At 33.9% G+C, this 16,245-nt stretch overlaps 2 protein-coding genes across 3 annotated transcripts in view; both read right to left on the bottom strand.

The window, feature by feature from the left end:
- The window catches only part of LOC136043889 (uncharacterized), a gene marked incomplete in the record, with an annotated part of 113,453 nt that extends 112,634 nt beyond the window's left edge, over nt 1-819 (bottom strand). Inside the window, 1 exon segment of the mRNA XM_065728909.1 lies at nt 637-819. Within this exon segment, the coding sequence (XP_065584981.1) occupies nt 637-679 (43 nt within the window).
- A 1,873-nt stretch (nt 820-2,692) lies between these two features.
- The window catches only part of LOC136043888 (RNA-binding protein Unr-like), an 85,250-nt gene continuing 71,697 nt past the window's right edge, over nt 2,693-16,245 (bottom strand). Inside the window, exon 14 of one of the 2 annotated variants that reach the window (XM_065728907.1) lies at nt 2,693-2,712. The gene's annotated coding sequence lies outside the window, so the exon portion shown is untranslated. Of the gene's footprint in view, nt 2,713-12,718; nt 12,853-16,245 lie in introns of those variants that run through there. The other variant, XM_065728906.1, reaches the window with a different exon arrangement.

Genomic DNA, 16,245 nt, shown 5'->3' with positions numbered 1-16,245 from the left:
ATCAAATGAACTCTTATGAGTTTCTACGGCAACAAATGACCATTTCAAAATTTCTATCAGATGCATTTCGGGATATACAAGGTCTGTGTGTGTGGAGGGGGGGGTATCCACCCCTGATCACTTTGAATCTCAAAAAGGGCACTAAAACTTCTGATTAGCAATCCAATGAGCCCCCTCCAAAGTTAATACGATCACCCTTTTTATATATACCTTAAATGCACCAGGGCATAACTTACAACCCTTGTCTTATACTTGGGGGGGTTGTCATCCTCAAAGACATAATATCCGGATCTTCCAACTACGTTGAACAAAATGGCTATTTCAAATTAATGATTGAATGTGTTTGGAGAAATAGTAGGCGTAGAGGGGGGAGGTAGTTGCCCTCCAATCACTTTCAACTATTAAAAAGGGCACTAGCCTTTTCGAAGTTTCTACGACAACTCCTTCGATAAGAAGTGCCCTAGTCTAAACCAAAATAAAAATAATAAATAAATAATAAGTTGTGTCCACATCGCTCTTTACTTAGGCAACGCTATTTCGCTCCATATGATGAAATAGTTATTTGGCCCATGAAGCTTAATTGATGGATAATGAATGAATTATATATTCACAAATAAAGGTGCTTAAAAGACGTACCATAGAGAAACGCCAAAAGAATCAGTATGCCAAACGAAAGCATTGTCCCCAGCTTTCCACTGTTTCTAGACGACAACTGAGTGTTAAAGTTCAAACACACTTGGGAAGAAACATCCAGATGCTCCAGTCATAGAAATTTTGAATTAACGGGTTTACATAATTGGGAACAACAGTAGATAGGGCACGCTCCAACGGCTACGACAGTTAGAAAATGGGAGTGCATGGGACGAGATATCATGTGGCACAATTTTCTTTTCAACAACATCGTGAAGACGACGAAATTTACAAGGAAGGGGGGGATGTTAACACGTTGGAAAAATAATCAAATATATATATATATATATATATATATATATATATATATATATATATATATATATATATATATATATTTATTATTATATTAGCATTGTTTTCATGGTTTTCGTTTCCTCTGCCCATTGCAAATACAAGTCAGCAGAGGATAAGCGAATTGTAATAATGTGCAATTTTTTTACGATATACACTCATCTCAAAACAATATGCTGATCTGGTCGCAAGTCGAAAAGGGTGTAGACTGCATGTGCGTACTCTTTTTTTTTATGGTCGCGGTGTAATTTCATATGAAGTTCAGAGTAAGGTCATCTGAAAATAGCTTTGAAATAGAAATTCATGGCTGAACTGATTTTCTAAAGTAATGACTTGTGTCTTTAGTAAGCCAGTTAAGTAAGGTAAAAAGTGAGGTACGTTCTAAATGTGATTCCAGTTTTTGAGTTGTCCATATTTTCAGCATATGATGTTGAAAATTGAAAAACTAGTTCCGTAAAATAATGGAATGTTAAGAACCAGATTCGCAGTCCGTCAGTTTATGGCTGTCGTTATGCTGCATGGTAATTTGCGTTGGGCTACATGGTAATTTGGATTCCATTGTATGGTAATTTGCATTTCACTGCATATTGTTGCCCTGCATGGTGCCTTGCAAGTAGAACAAGGAATTTGTAAAGATTGGATCTTTGGAGATTTAACGTTGGAAGTGGATTATGGACTATTACCGCCACTTGCGGTGTAGCGTCTGGAGACCAGGGTTGCCGCTGTAAACCTTCAGTACTCCTTGATGTCTGGGCTTACATTGATAAACATGTAATATCGGTACGTGTGTAGTGGTAAGCGTGTAGCCGAATCTTTCAGAGCTAAGGGTTCCCGTGGGAGGAGATAGAAGAAGAGTCTCTTTACTATAAACTATTCATTTATTCTATAAAGTCTATATACATGGTTTGAAAACAAGAACAAGAGAAGAACTTTAGAGAAGTACTGCACGAGAGGAGGAACTAACTTTAAGCACTTTAGAAATCCATATATAGTATGATTTCCAAGATTCTTAGAAACGCGTTCTACTATATTAAAATTGTCCGAGTTCCACTATGGCTTCCAACGTTCTTAGAAACACGTTCTACTTTATGGTAAATCAAGTTATACTGATTCCCATTTTCACAAGACAAGGCATCATAATTTCCACAAACCCGTGTCCCACTTAGACTTCTCGAATCCCATACAGATTACACGATAAAACTAACCTACATTGCATTAAAATTAGGTGGCATGTTGCCCGCTGTAAGACTTGCATTCAAAAGTTTACACCGCATGCAGTACGAAAGCACTATTTTATTATGTGTAGGACTGTAGTACGTACTCAGAGTTGCTGCAATAGCACGAAAGTGCTATTGCAGCACTATTATAGTCAGTTTTTTAGTATAGCACCGAAAATAGCGGTGTAGCGAACAAATTTGGGCAATTGAATCACTGTAGGAACTAATCGTGGTGGCTACCCTGCTAGCGAAAAGTAGAAAATTTCGGAGAAATTGAGTATTTGACATGATTTCTCTACATTGCAAGGGGATTATTCTGAAATTAATCTGTAAGTGATGGTTAATAATCGTTTTTATATTCAAGAATCACTAGAAGCTAAAATTCACGCAACATAAAGCGAGGCCAAATTAGCAGGAAAAAATCTTGCCAAGTTAAGGATTTGACTTTAATTTGGCAGGCCACTGGGGATAGGTTTCTCCTTTCTTTGCTCTTCTTCGCATTTTAAAGTGGCTGAAAAAAAAGCATGTGAGTTTTAGGTCAAAAAAAGTTGTCAAGCGCTAGACAGCGTTGGCGATTTGTCTTTTTGGCAATAGCGCCAGTTTCTCTTTAGGATTGTGCTGATTACGTTCGTAGAATGCTCGCGTTTTAATTTATTCCTTTATTTTACTGGCCAGAATCTGTTTTAGTTTTTATTACTTTTTTTATGTTTTGAAGTGAAAATAATATTTGTTCCTATATTTATTCTTTCTCCTTTTATCCTATATTTATTCATAAATGTTGATATTGTTTCCTTCAAAGGATCCCTTCCCAGATATAACAAATGTATGTCAGTTTTTTCTGAAAACTGATTATTCCTCTGACCGTTCTTAAGCATTGCAAACCGTAATATTTACGTAATGAGCTACGGAAAAAATTACACAGCAAATACGTAACTGTTACGTAACCTTTTCACGTGCATACTTATCTGAAAATTCATATGCCCATCAATTACGACGCTAGTCGCCTTAAAAAGAAAACTCATCAGACAACTTAAATTCCGCGAAAGTCAAATTTTGCTATTCCTGTTTGAACTTTGTTGAGGCATTATCATCACTTACTACTTTCTTAGCTGTGTAGCAGGAAAGAAGTGGGAGACAAAAATACAGAGGTTAAACCGAAAAGCTATTTACGTAAATATTTTTTTTTATTTAGGCTTTGAATTCAGATATAAAGTTAAGAGAAGCGAGGCGATAGTCCTGATTCCTCAAATGCGGCTCGGTTGAATGGATACTTGTGTGAAATTATAAAAGTGAGAAAACTTGAAGTGGCTGAGGAAAGCATTAAATGTAAGAAAAAAAGAAAAAGAAAGAACTTTAAAATTAACAGAAGTTAAGCAGTGTATCCAGCCAAACTTAAGACAAGCATAATTTGCCATGAATGAAGAGCTTGATCATTAAAATAAAACAAAATAAACAAACAAGAGTGGAATATTTGACTTTCCTCTGCCCCTTAAACTCACATAGCACTTTAGTGTCACCCGTGCAAACAAGAGTTTTCAAAAAATCTATCACTGACTATTTGTTACAATTTTGGTTATTACTAATGTATATGTGTATATTAATGTATAATTACATAATTACAATATGTATTTTACTAATGTAACCCTTCCTTATTAAGATTCAAATTTTAGAAAAATCATTAGTATACTTTCGAAATTCCCATAATTTTAATTTTCCCGTTTCTAAACAAAAAAAGACATTACGATTACACCGGGCATTGCACTCCCTGGCTGAAGGGCCAAGAAACGAGATCAGCACCGCCGGTTGGACTGTAAAGTCTAATGCCGTATTCTTTACCTTTACCTAGCTCAATTTGAGCTAGGCCGTAATGATGTTTTTTTCTTGAAAATCAAGAATTATTAGAAAGCTCTATCCCAACCCGCCTTTTCTAACTCTGACCTTCAACCCCAATTTAACTTCTGGGCAACCAGACATGAGAAATTCAATCTGAACCGTTTTGTTATCTCATGTTTATTGCCTGTTATATCAAATGTCAAAAAGCTTTTATTAAGGTACAACAGGTCGTTTCACTGAATAACACCTCATATAACAGTGTGTTCATTAAGCTCCCAGAGACATCTAATTTTTTAATGAGAACAAGACAGAGAACCAAGTTTTCCAGCGGGGGGGGGGGGGGCGAAAATGTTGAAAAACCATGCAATTACATAATTACCATAATGTTACTCCCGTCTTTTACATTCTTTTGGGCCTCAAGGAGATTTGGCCCACAGGTCAAAACTTAATAGTGTTCCATGATGGTTTAAAGGGTAATTTCCCAGTTTATCTGAAAATTATTGTTAAAAAACCAAAAAAAGGAAGAGCTAAAACAAAAAAACAACGACCTGAAAATTTTGGGGTTCAAACACGGTGCCCCCTCCTTCGATACGGCCAGTAAAGATGAAGAATAAGGGAGATAGTGATCGATGTATATATGCATAAAAAAAGCAAGTTCCAGGTAAAAATGTAAACTAGACGGGTTTTTATCCGAAATAAAATCGAAATTATCCCCTGGAAAATAAATAAACGACACTACTCTGATTAATGTAAATTAAAAACTAAAATAAATTTCAAAGACATGTTATAATGTGTGGTAAGGCCTACTGCAACATTATTTTGCTGGGCGAACAAATGAATTTTTAGGTGTAATCCGAGAAAACAAGAGTTGACATTTTTTTTTTTTATTGTGAAGACATTTTTTTTTCTCAGATGCACAAAACAAGCCGCTACCCCACTCCTGGCTGAGCCTATACTTACCTAAGAGGACGAACAACTAAACAACGACACAAACAAAAATGTAATTGTACTTTTTGTTGTTATAATTATTATTTTTTTTAGTGTAACAAAGACAGAACACTGAGCACAAGATCACTATCCTTCGATGGGTGATAAATTACAATTATCCTCTAATGGGCGGTAATGGACCTGTGCGTCCCTAAAATTCTCAAGAATTTCAGTTTTCTCATTAATTTCCTATATTTTGTATGCATTTCTTCATTTTTGGAGCCCTTGAACGGGAATTCTTTCTGCACCAGTTTATAACCAAAAATTGTGTGTTTTTATACGATATTGCCCCGTTTTTGGAGGAGAAGGTCATAATCAATAATTTTACCATTTTCTTACTCGTAAACTTCTATATTATTTGTTTTACTGTAATTGATATCTATTCGATCCAGTCCAACCATAAATCCACTCCACAAAACTCAACCAGACAAATATTTTTATTCGATGAAAAATGGGGCTACCAGAGAAAAGTGTGACTCCGGTCAAGACATATACAGAACATAACAGTTATCTGGCAGGACAAACCGCTAAAAAAACAACAACAAAAACAAAAATGCATTATACAATTTTTATTTGACTTTAAAAAGTGTTATAAAGACAGAGCCCTGAACACAAGACGAAATCATCACTTCAAATTACAATCATCCCTCGATGGCTTGTTACGTAAACACTTAGGGTTATATTTAAGAAGAACAAGACTAGACCCGGTCCTTACGTCGACGTAAATATTTATGAAATGGTTGCACTCTCAACACGTATCATCTGACTTTCATTTGAAATTATATTAATCCCAAGTATTGCCACGTTTAGAAGGGTTGGGGGAACCCAGACACCTCTCAGCATTCCAAAGATTGCCAATAAGTTTCATTAAATACACATATTTCTGGGTTACGACTAATACAACACTTTTAGAACATAGCATAGCCCCTGCCTCATCCCTCTCCTTAGCAGTCCGCAAGAAGTATTGCAGGGATTTTCGGAGGCGAATCATACAAGGTAGTAAATTAAGCATAAATCAAGAAAAAATGTATGCCGTAAAAGTTTGGTAAAACCCAGCCAAAGGGTCAACTACCTTTTCCTAGGAAACTTTAATCCCGGTGTGTCACATTCAATTAGCAAAATAAGACCAAAGTTATGCAAATAGTAATACTACTTTTTGAGTTTTCGGAGTTTCACAGCCAAAAACAGAACACTTGTTAAAACATTAAAAGTAGAAATTCTACATTTTCTTCAACTTAAGTACCAGAAAAATAAAACGAAGAACTTATTGTTTGGTAAATCTACATCTAAGAACATAATTGCGCTCAAGGGCGTATCCAGGATTTGTTGGGGGGGGGGGGGGTACAAAAATTGAAAAACGCAACAATAATTTGTTTATATGAATTTCGTTAAATTTTTACAAGTTGGACAAAATTTTCAGGGTTCAGACAAGATGCCCCCCTCCCTGGATACAGCCTTGATTGCGCTACATTCTGTTGCCAAAATTTGGCACGAAGTTTCTAAAGAAGTCAAAAGTGACGGTTATCCCCTTCCTGTGCCTTCAGATATATTTCTCAGATAAGTAATCATAGTGCAACCATTTCAGACAAAACTAGCAAATGAGGCTCTCAATTCACAACGCGCAAGTTTGTTTTTGCAATAAAAAATAATAATGTTTTGCAAATTTACCAATCACAGTCGGTTACCTCTAAGATTATTCAAAAGTTCCTGTGAGGTCTGCAAAATAATTACTCGGGACTGAAATTAAAAATACTTTTTTAATAGCTAAATAGTAATAAAATTAGAAGATATATTTTCTAATTTATGTTGGTATTACAATTTAAAATTGCATTTGAAAATCGCACACTTCCCTTACTATTTAGTTATTAGAACAAACATTTTAGTTTCACAATTTGACAACATAAATCACTACTACTTGAGAATACAATTTTCCCCCTATCAGGTCAGTCATAATGATCCCGAGGGGTTGCCTACTTTCCCATCACCTGGTGTACATACTCAGAGCGCCAGGTCCGGTACAGTTCCAACACGCATAGCACGTGTCACTTTGTATAAGTGATTTATAAAGGTCAACAACCCCTCGAATAATCCCTAGGTTAAGACAATCGTTTCATTAAAAACAAAGAACATAAATACTATTCAATTTAATCGTCAGCCTATTAGCCACATGGACCCTGATTTAAATTTTTGTTGCATTTGGAAAAGCACTGTATGAAAACATAAGACTATCACTTTCATCATTTGCATCTCTTATTAAGTGGCGTGTATTTAAAAGGCGGTATTTACATTCTTGTTCAACTGATATATAATTCTCTAAAACTCGATATGTTCGACCGGTTTGTTCAACATACTTTCTATATTCTTCGCTGAACTAAATTATTTATTTTATTATTGTAAATTACTTAGTTTTCTCACGCTTCTTTAAACTGTGCCCTTTCTAATAGATCATCATTTTGAATTTTCGTTACATGCATTATTCGAAGGAACAAATTGGGGATCAGAATTAGATAGTATGTCCGTATAATTGTCAAGTAGAGATAACACACTATTCCAAAATAAAAGTTGTATCTAAAACATAACCTATTTGAAAAGTAAAATAGAAAAAAACGACCTTCCATCGCTTATTGAACAAATCATAATTGGTTGATTGCGAGCGCTTCTGGGCTGATTGTCCGATTCAAACGTGGGCAATTCATATAGTTATTTCTTGTCCTTGTTTTTTTTTCTGCTTCCCCCCCTTAATTTAAGACAAACAAGTTTAGCTTGCTTTATTATACTGTTCTATAAGTGAATAGGAAAAGTTAAGATGTATATGTTTAAGTGATGTGAATTTCCCACCCAGGAATGTTCACCGTTACTGCCCCGTCTCAAGAAAGAGATGAAGTCAGTCATAGTTTTGGCCTCTCTCATGCCGACGGCAAAATCGTGATTAGCATCACCCTCCCCACTGTCTCCCAAAAAATTTTCAAGCTGTCTACTAAATGCGTCTTCTTTTTTATTAACCACTTTTCCTTTATTTTAATAGAAATAAAATTTGAAAAACTACAAAATGATTATAACCATTAGATTATTTATTTGAAATTTTGCACCCCTAAAATTTCTACACCCGGGGCAAGTGCCCCCTCTGTCCCTCTCCTAAAACCCCCTCTGAATGCACTCTAAAGAAATAGAGCAAAATAGAAGAAACTAGATTGTTCGAATTTTTTACAAGCATGAAATCCGCCCCAAAAAAAGATGTTCTATTCCTGTATCAAAGTCATAAAAACAAAGAGGGCAACATCTCATTTTAGCAATCATCCAATACGATTTCCCTTACTCGCCTATATCTATAGAAAATAATAAAAGTATAAACTGGAAACTGTTAGTGTAGTTACAGGTAGCAAATTGAGCAAATTACTATAGTATTACCACAAAGATATAATAAAATATGGAATTAATATCGAAAAAGCAATTGAAACGATGTCTTAACAACGGGTACTTGAGAACTTATTTTTGGCACAAGTTTTGAAGCAACGTAACACAGAACTTACAAGGTAAATTACTTTATTTAATTCATTTTAAACCAGAGTTGCCACCAACTTTCTCCGAAAAGTGACACAAAATCCAGTAAAGACTGGTTTATTTAGTTGGTTGGGTGGTGGAGATTTTCCCTTCTCATGAGTCTCTTTGCGCTCGTTCATCTAATTTGGAATGCTTAAATATTTCTTAAATCATGGCTTACACTCTTTTTTTTTTAATATTGGCTTAAATCGGTCTTAAACCAAAACTAGAAGTTTTAAAATGTATACCTTCGACATAAGTAATTCCCTCATTGCCCCTGTTTTAAATCCTTCAAATTAGGGGTGTGCGTCACAACTCAAATATTATTTGTCAGACTTTAGCCCTATACAAAGGGGGCTAAAATTATAGTCCGTTATGCGCTTAGAGTAACGCAAACTGCATATAATTTTGGGTTATTCGTTTCCTCCCCAAGTCCTGGTTTGGGGAGGTTCAGAAATGTGAACGAAAATAATAACAATAATTATCATCAATTACTTTGAGTTCTGGAACATATACAAGATTTGTCCCCCAATTCTTATGAAGTGCCCAGCTGCCAGCTATAAAAGTCATGTAAATGAAAGTATGGCTGAAAAGTCTAGGAGCACGCCCATTAGTTTTGTGGTTTTAAACTAAAATTTTACTTTCTGTTGTCTAAATGCGACATAGATTTGATCTTAGTATTTAATTCTAATGAACAGATTTTCAGTAAAAATTCCCTTGCCATGGAGTCATACAGCTTTGCTTTCGCACCAAAATCAATGTTTTTAAGTCCAGTATCACATTTTGTCTGTTTTTCTTTCAAATGTTTTTCTTTCAAACATTTTTAGTCGGCTGTTGTATTTTAAAACGGAATTTGATAGACACAACGTTGAGGTGGCAACCCTGTTTAAAAGCTAACCTTATCTCAAGGACAATTTCGGTCAAAGCAGAAAGGGGAAAAAAGTATGCGTGACAAGCATTACAAAGGATGCCTAGTGGTTACAAATGAATATAATTATTTTTCTTGCCTAAAAGCAAAACACAACTACGCCATAAGAAAGCTAATGAAAACTGAAAAATAGAATTAGTGACAAACACCACACTGGCAATTACTAAAACACAAAATCAAAGAAACTGTGAAAAGTTGTTCATTTGTCGTGAAAACAAAAAACACACACAATAGACTTGACAATGAAAACTAAATTCCCAACATCTTCACATAATATCGTAAGTATTCATTTTTCTTTCATTTTGATACATAACCAATCAAAGATATTACTATAGCTGCGTTTTTGTTAGCTTATCTTTTGGCCAACAAGAGCAAATGAAAACGCAGCTTCAGGTCGTTGGTCAATATTACAATAAATCTCAATAATCCATAAGGAAGCAATTTCGAATTTATCATGAATAATTAAAACACATAGACAATACTTAGTTCAGTTTAACCTACCTTTCATATTAATAACCTAACCTCACATCAGGTTGTCTTACGTATACTAGCATTTGGATTAAAGCCATTATAATAATCATTAGTTGACAAGCTTTTCTTTAACATTCAACTCGCGAGTGGGCGAGTAAAGTAGATTATGAAATTTTAGCAAGGGCTTTTGATGAAGATAAACAAAGAGAATTAAACAATAATACCCATCTACTTAAATCCACATCAAGTTTTGTATATTTAAATTTTTGGCAAACTTCATTCATAATAATTACCAAAAATTGACAGCTTGAAGAATCTTTCACTTTAGTAATCTTAAATTGCAATTTTTTTAAGGTTGCAGTTCAGGACTAAAACATATTTGGCCTTTAAAAAATCTAAAGTGTGTATCCTCTCGATCTGTTTTGCAAGTCAGCTCATGCTTTAGACTGCAATTATTTCATGTCATTTTCTCAGGACTGGATGGTTGTGTTATTTTTTAAAGCTATAAAAATTAAATAAAAGCTTTTCTTTTTATTATGTTAAATATATAAATTAAAAGCTTTCTTTTTAAGTTGACAGCTTCCGTTGTCAATTTCCAATAATCCCAAGAGTTGACACAAAAAACTATTACGAATATAGGGGGATACAAGAGTGTGGCATTGAAATAAGGGCAAGCAGTTTTAATACCCAAAAATCTTTGGGTATTCAAACAATACCCAAAAAGCAAAGGGCGTGCCTTTGCTTAGTTTGTAGCAATGCCTTAGTTTATAAATACGAGCACGGTGCTTTCTAAATTCGGTGCTTTTCGGTGCTTTATAAATACGAGCACGGTGCTTTCTATTTTCATAACTTAAACATTTTTCATTCAATAGGTATATTTTCTCCTGCTTTGATAAATCCATATAATCAAACAAGAAGGTTACATGGCCGAGAATAGCACGGATATCCCGCACTGGCGTCTCCAGATTATCAACACGAAAAAAATGAAGGATAAAAATATATTGAGTGTAATTGGTCCGTATAGGTCAAAAGTCTTCCAGATTCATTATATTAATAGCGCAAAGTTAATCTGGCTGCCCTAAATGCAATAATTAAATGTAATTCAATAAGCTATAACAACTCTTCGCAATAAGGACACGGAAACACAGTCCAAGAAAGCAAAAGGAAAATATATAGATCCTTTAATTAACGGGTCTTAATTAACACTACTTAAAATGTTTCCCCATTAAATTTTGATTTGAAGCAATTCATCTTGCATTGAAACTCCTAACAATACAATTTGCTTTCTATAATTTCAGATGTTAGAATTTGGAAAAGACTCGAATGATAAAATGCTGTTGGAAATATAATTTGCAACACTGAACAAATAAAAAGCAAATGTTCAATATACCTTACAACAACGGATATGGTTCAAATATGGTTCCATATTTATTCCATATTCTCTATTTTGTTTATTTTTCTATTTATTTGTTTATTTTTCTATATTTTCTATAATTTCTATTTTGTTAATCTTCATTAGCTTAATATTTAATTTTTAAGCTTATATTCCTTTGCCAAATTGTATATTCGGCCACTTTATGGCTTGTGAGAATATGGCTCATGAGAAGCAATGATTTTACAACATAATGATTATGATTGATTGATTGAATTACTAATTGATTGAAGAATTGAATACTAAATGATTGTTGGAATTACACAATGAATAATTATTGAATTACATATTAAATATTACCAACAAACAGGAGAAAATAGGTTAATCGACTTAACCTACGATATTGAGTGATTCTGCTTTCCCATCATTTAAAATACATGAAAAAACAAGGATGTAACAGTTATGGATAGAGCAAAGACGCCAAACGCAAGATGGCGTTGTAGATATTTCTTACAGAGACCAATGCCAGTTTACACTCTAGTTGTCCCATTCTCTTTGGATACTACAGTCATATCAAAATTAAAAGTAAATTGGCTTTACAAACACAGCACGGAGTTCTTGCAAAAAAAGAAGAAAGAATTGTAATCATACTGGCCAATAAATACACGTTGTTTTTTGTTTTGTTTTATCCACACTACGGACCTGTATAAAGGGTTGCATAGACGTAGCTTTTCTCAAGACAAAAACGACCATATTTATTCAATAAGGGAGTATTTCATGCTAGCTTTCGAACTAGCATTCATTTTTAGGTTAATTTTCATTTTGTGCTTTGAAGTTTGAGAGATTTTCTTTGTATTTTACAATAAGCAATTTGCTTAACTTGCTTAGATGTTAATTCATGGCTTAGCCAAGCATTATTGTCTTCATCAAGCATCCATTTTTTTAGAAATTTAAAATAATTTGTCAAGAACACGCTGTCTTTTCTTCAAAAAGATCGTCCTTTTGCGTTTAAAAAAACGCGCATGTTTTTTTAAGGCTACGTCTGTCAAGCCCTTAACACTCACTCTATTACTTGGTTTTACGAATATAATATGTGCGATAATTATTTTTTACCAAGTAAACACATTTTACCAAATTACCAAATTACTTTACCAAGTGTGTTTTACCAAGTAAAAACACACAAATAAGCCAATAAGATAAGTCACAACTAAATACACATTTACACATTATACACATTTTTTCTTTAATCCTGCAAAAAGAAATTTCTAGGTCACTTTCGACAAAATGGTGATAATTTTGATTCAACAAACAATATATCAATATTAATATTACTAATTATAACTAAATATTAATTATAAATATTGGTATAAACAATATGTAATATTAATATAACTATAGAATCTGAAATTCTGATACAATAAAGAGGTTTTAATTGTAAGTGTTTCCTAATGGCTCTTAAGGTGGATTCACACATTCAGGTAAAACAGCCTTTCAGCATGTAAAACGGTGTAGTGTTCCCGCTGTAATGACAGAATACAATTAAACACTAAATTAATATAATAATAAATAAAGTATTAAAAGTTAATTAATAGCTTAAAAGCATATTAATACATACAAGTAACAAGAATATTATAATAAACGATAGAATAAAAAATATTCAAAGCCTGAAGGGCATTAGGAATAGAATATGCTATATATAATAGGAAAAGCTGGTTTACATTAAAGACAAAATAGGAAGGAGAACACGTCAGCCAACTTTTTTTTACTTCTAAAAAAATTACATAAAAACAACTGTTTTTACAGGCTGTGAGACTGTTTTCCTGAATTATCTGAAACCATTATTATAGCTAAAAAGGGAAATTATTGCTTATTACATGACTCTACTTTACGAAAGAAACAATGAAATTAACTGAAAGCTAACTTTAACAAAAATACTAAATTAAGCCATACGTATTCTATGCTAGCGATTGGGTATTGGGTGGATTCATAAATTAGATTCATTCTTCATGGGCAGTTTCCCCACAATAATTTAAATAAAAGCTTTCAAATAAATATCACATGATATAACCGAAAACAAAGGAACTTCACGTATATTTCGTAAAATCATTTATGAATTAATCCAATAATTTGGAACATGGCGCCCAATTTCTATAAGGAGATAAACAAAATAGCCTAAATTATTTTTTTCGCATTTTCTGGATATCAGTATATGCCTATTTGTCTTTATTCTTTCAAGTGAACAAGTTCAAGACGGGACACAATTTTTGCCAAGGGATACCGCTTTGATACCTTTCTTGTTTTTAAAAATTATTTTATTTAATTTCATATTTATCATAAGAGACAAAAAAACAAAAGTACTTAAATTTCGTTATACATATGTTTTGGATCAAATTTGTAGGCTCATCTTGATTAGTAAAGCTCCCTGAAGTTAATCACATATTATATTTTTGATATTTTCCTTCTTTTTAAACAATTATTTTTATGGTTTTGAACTTCATCATTAAAATGTAGATAGAAAAGACCGTAAAGATCGTTCCATCTCAATTTGACGGTATTATGACACCAATCGAAAGAATATCCAAAAGTTTTTCTCCTTTTTTTTCCTTTTTTGCGGTGGAATTTGTATTTCGAAATTTGTCTTCTTATTGCATAGGCATTGGCTTGATAGGCATAGACATTCTTATTGGCTTGGTTGTTACAGAGACTCGAGACAACTAAATATACGTTAAAATAGCACACTTATTGGAGGATAAAATTTTAAGAAGCTAGTATCATTTTCTTTTATCAAGTCTACTTGATTAGGCTTTTCCTAGGGTAGAAACATGTGAGCCATTCTCTTAAGCTGTTTTAAATGCGCATGTATATTAAATAGTTTATATTAATCCTTTAAACAAGAATAGATTTGTAGCTACCATTCCCTCACAAGTCGTGATTCCAGAGGATAAAAAAGGAATAGTCTCAAGAGCCATTAATGGCGCATAGGGCGTCAAATCAAAGTATCAATGGTTGGTTTTTTTTTACAGAATTAGGTGACAAGGTAAAAAAAAGGTAAAGAATACGACATTGTACTTTACAGTCCCTAGCGGTGGTGCGAATCTCCGTTTCTTGGCCCTTCAGCCAGGAAGTGCAATGGGAGGTTGAGGGCCAACCATCATGTGCTTTCGCACACCATTCCTGTTTACCTTAACCAGATTCCTCCAGGCACCCATTTAGAGCTGGGTCGACTCTGGCTGAGCTTACAGAGTCACGCCACTGACCCCCGTCCTCAAGAGTGACAAGCACGTCCCCCAATCCTGTGTCCGGTGAATCGAACCCTGGACCCAGCATTATGTAGTAGAGCATTAATGCACTGTGCGACCATGGGGTTCTGATTAGAGTCTATTTTTCTAAATAATAAATGAAACACTTAGAAGCAAAATTTTTTCTAGCTTTCATTTAGTGTCAGATATAAGTCATAAAGCCGCATCCAGTTTCAGAAGAAACAACATTTCTTCCTGTAGTTGTATGATATACCACCTACCTAATATTCTTCATCTAATTAGAACCTTGGATTTTCAATAATTTTAGGATCAGAATTATCCTAAAATCCCCGAATTACTGAAAATCCAAGGTTCTAATTAGATAAAGAATATTAGATAGGGGGCATATCATACAACTACCTTTGTTCCAGCTTTCACCTAGCGAGTATGGTCACTAATTAATTTAAATGACTATAACTTGATAACATTTAATTTCTGCTTGAACTATTATTACTATTTTTGACTAGTTCTTTTTTTCCCTTTTTTTTAAAGTTAAGTTTTAAAAGCTGTGTTGAATTATGAAAGCATACAACACTAGGTAGCTAATATTTAGATTCTGAGTTATCAAAAATCAGGCAGAAAACCAAATAATTTTAAGGAGTTTTATTACGAGTAAATACTGTTATTATTCAGGTTAGACCTAAAAAGGCTTAGACGACTTTTAGGTCTTAACTTGGTCAGAGTGGAATAAATTATGATTATGACTAATTAACTCTGCTTCAATCGCACCAAGAGATGAGAGCAGGCATGAAATTGCATCCAGAGAGGAAAAATTTCCTTTAAAAAATAAATAATGACAAATTAATCTTATCTGCAAAGCGTGGAGACAATACTTTAAGGTGGGACAAGGTGCAGTCCTGACAATATGCCTTTTTGAAAGTTGTCCTAGAAAGATGTCCGTGACAACTGTAGATTTATCTACTTCGTACGAACAACAAGAAGGAGAGATATTCTTGTTTTATTAGCATGTATTAAAAAGTGTGCTTTAACCCCATTGGCATTTTATTGTGACGTCAATCGTCGATCTTACGACGACTGAATAGAGAAAAACAGATATGAGTATTAGTCCTTTCTTCTTTATTCAAATACTATGTTTGTGGCGAACAACACTCAACCCGTACAATTCTTTCGACAAAGGGCCTTCTGAGACGTAAAAACCCAACGAGTACCTATTATAGGCTAAATTCTCAGGCATATCCTTAAAAATGCAAAGACTTAATGCTGAGCCTCTACCCAACGTGTGCCAGTTCAAACAAAAGAGAGTAGGCTCCATCGTATCAGCCAGATCTTACAACTATCTAAGAACACGCTTTGGAGTTAAACAAGGACAGACTGTAAGCTGGAAGACCAAATAATATTCCCTCGATTCTTTATAGTCATCACGGAAGAGGTTAACGTGATGTTTCAGTCGATGAGCAAAACGTGTGGTAGAATTTGAACCGCTATTACTTTAAGCCGTTCAAAGGAAGCCAAGGATCCCACCCTGAATTAGTGCCTGATAATGACGAGTTCTTCCTATCTCCGTAATAGTTTTCGTGTATTAGCAAATAAATTCCAATAGCCAACAATTTCGGTAGCGTAGTTAATTTAAAACTAGAGCCGGATTGCCAGATT

The sequence above is a fragment of the Artemia franciscana genome, chromosome 2, assembly GCF_032884065.1.
Source record: "Artemia franciscana chromosome 2, ASM3288406v1, whole genome shotgun sequence".
In the NCBI taxonomy this organism is placed as follows: Eukaryota; Metazoa; Arthropoda; class Branchiopoda; order Anostraca; family Artemiidae; genus Artemia; species Artemia franciscana.
Note: the sequence above shows the minus strand (reverse complement) of the source record. Positions and strands in the feature narration are given on the sequence as shown.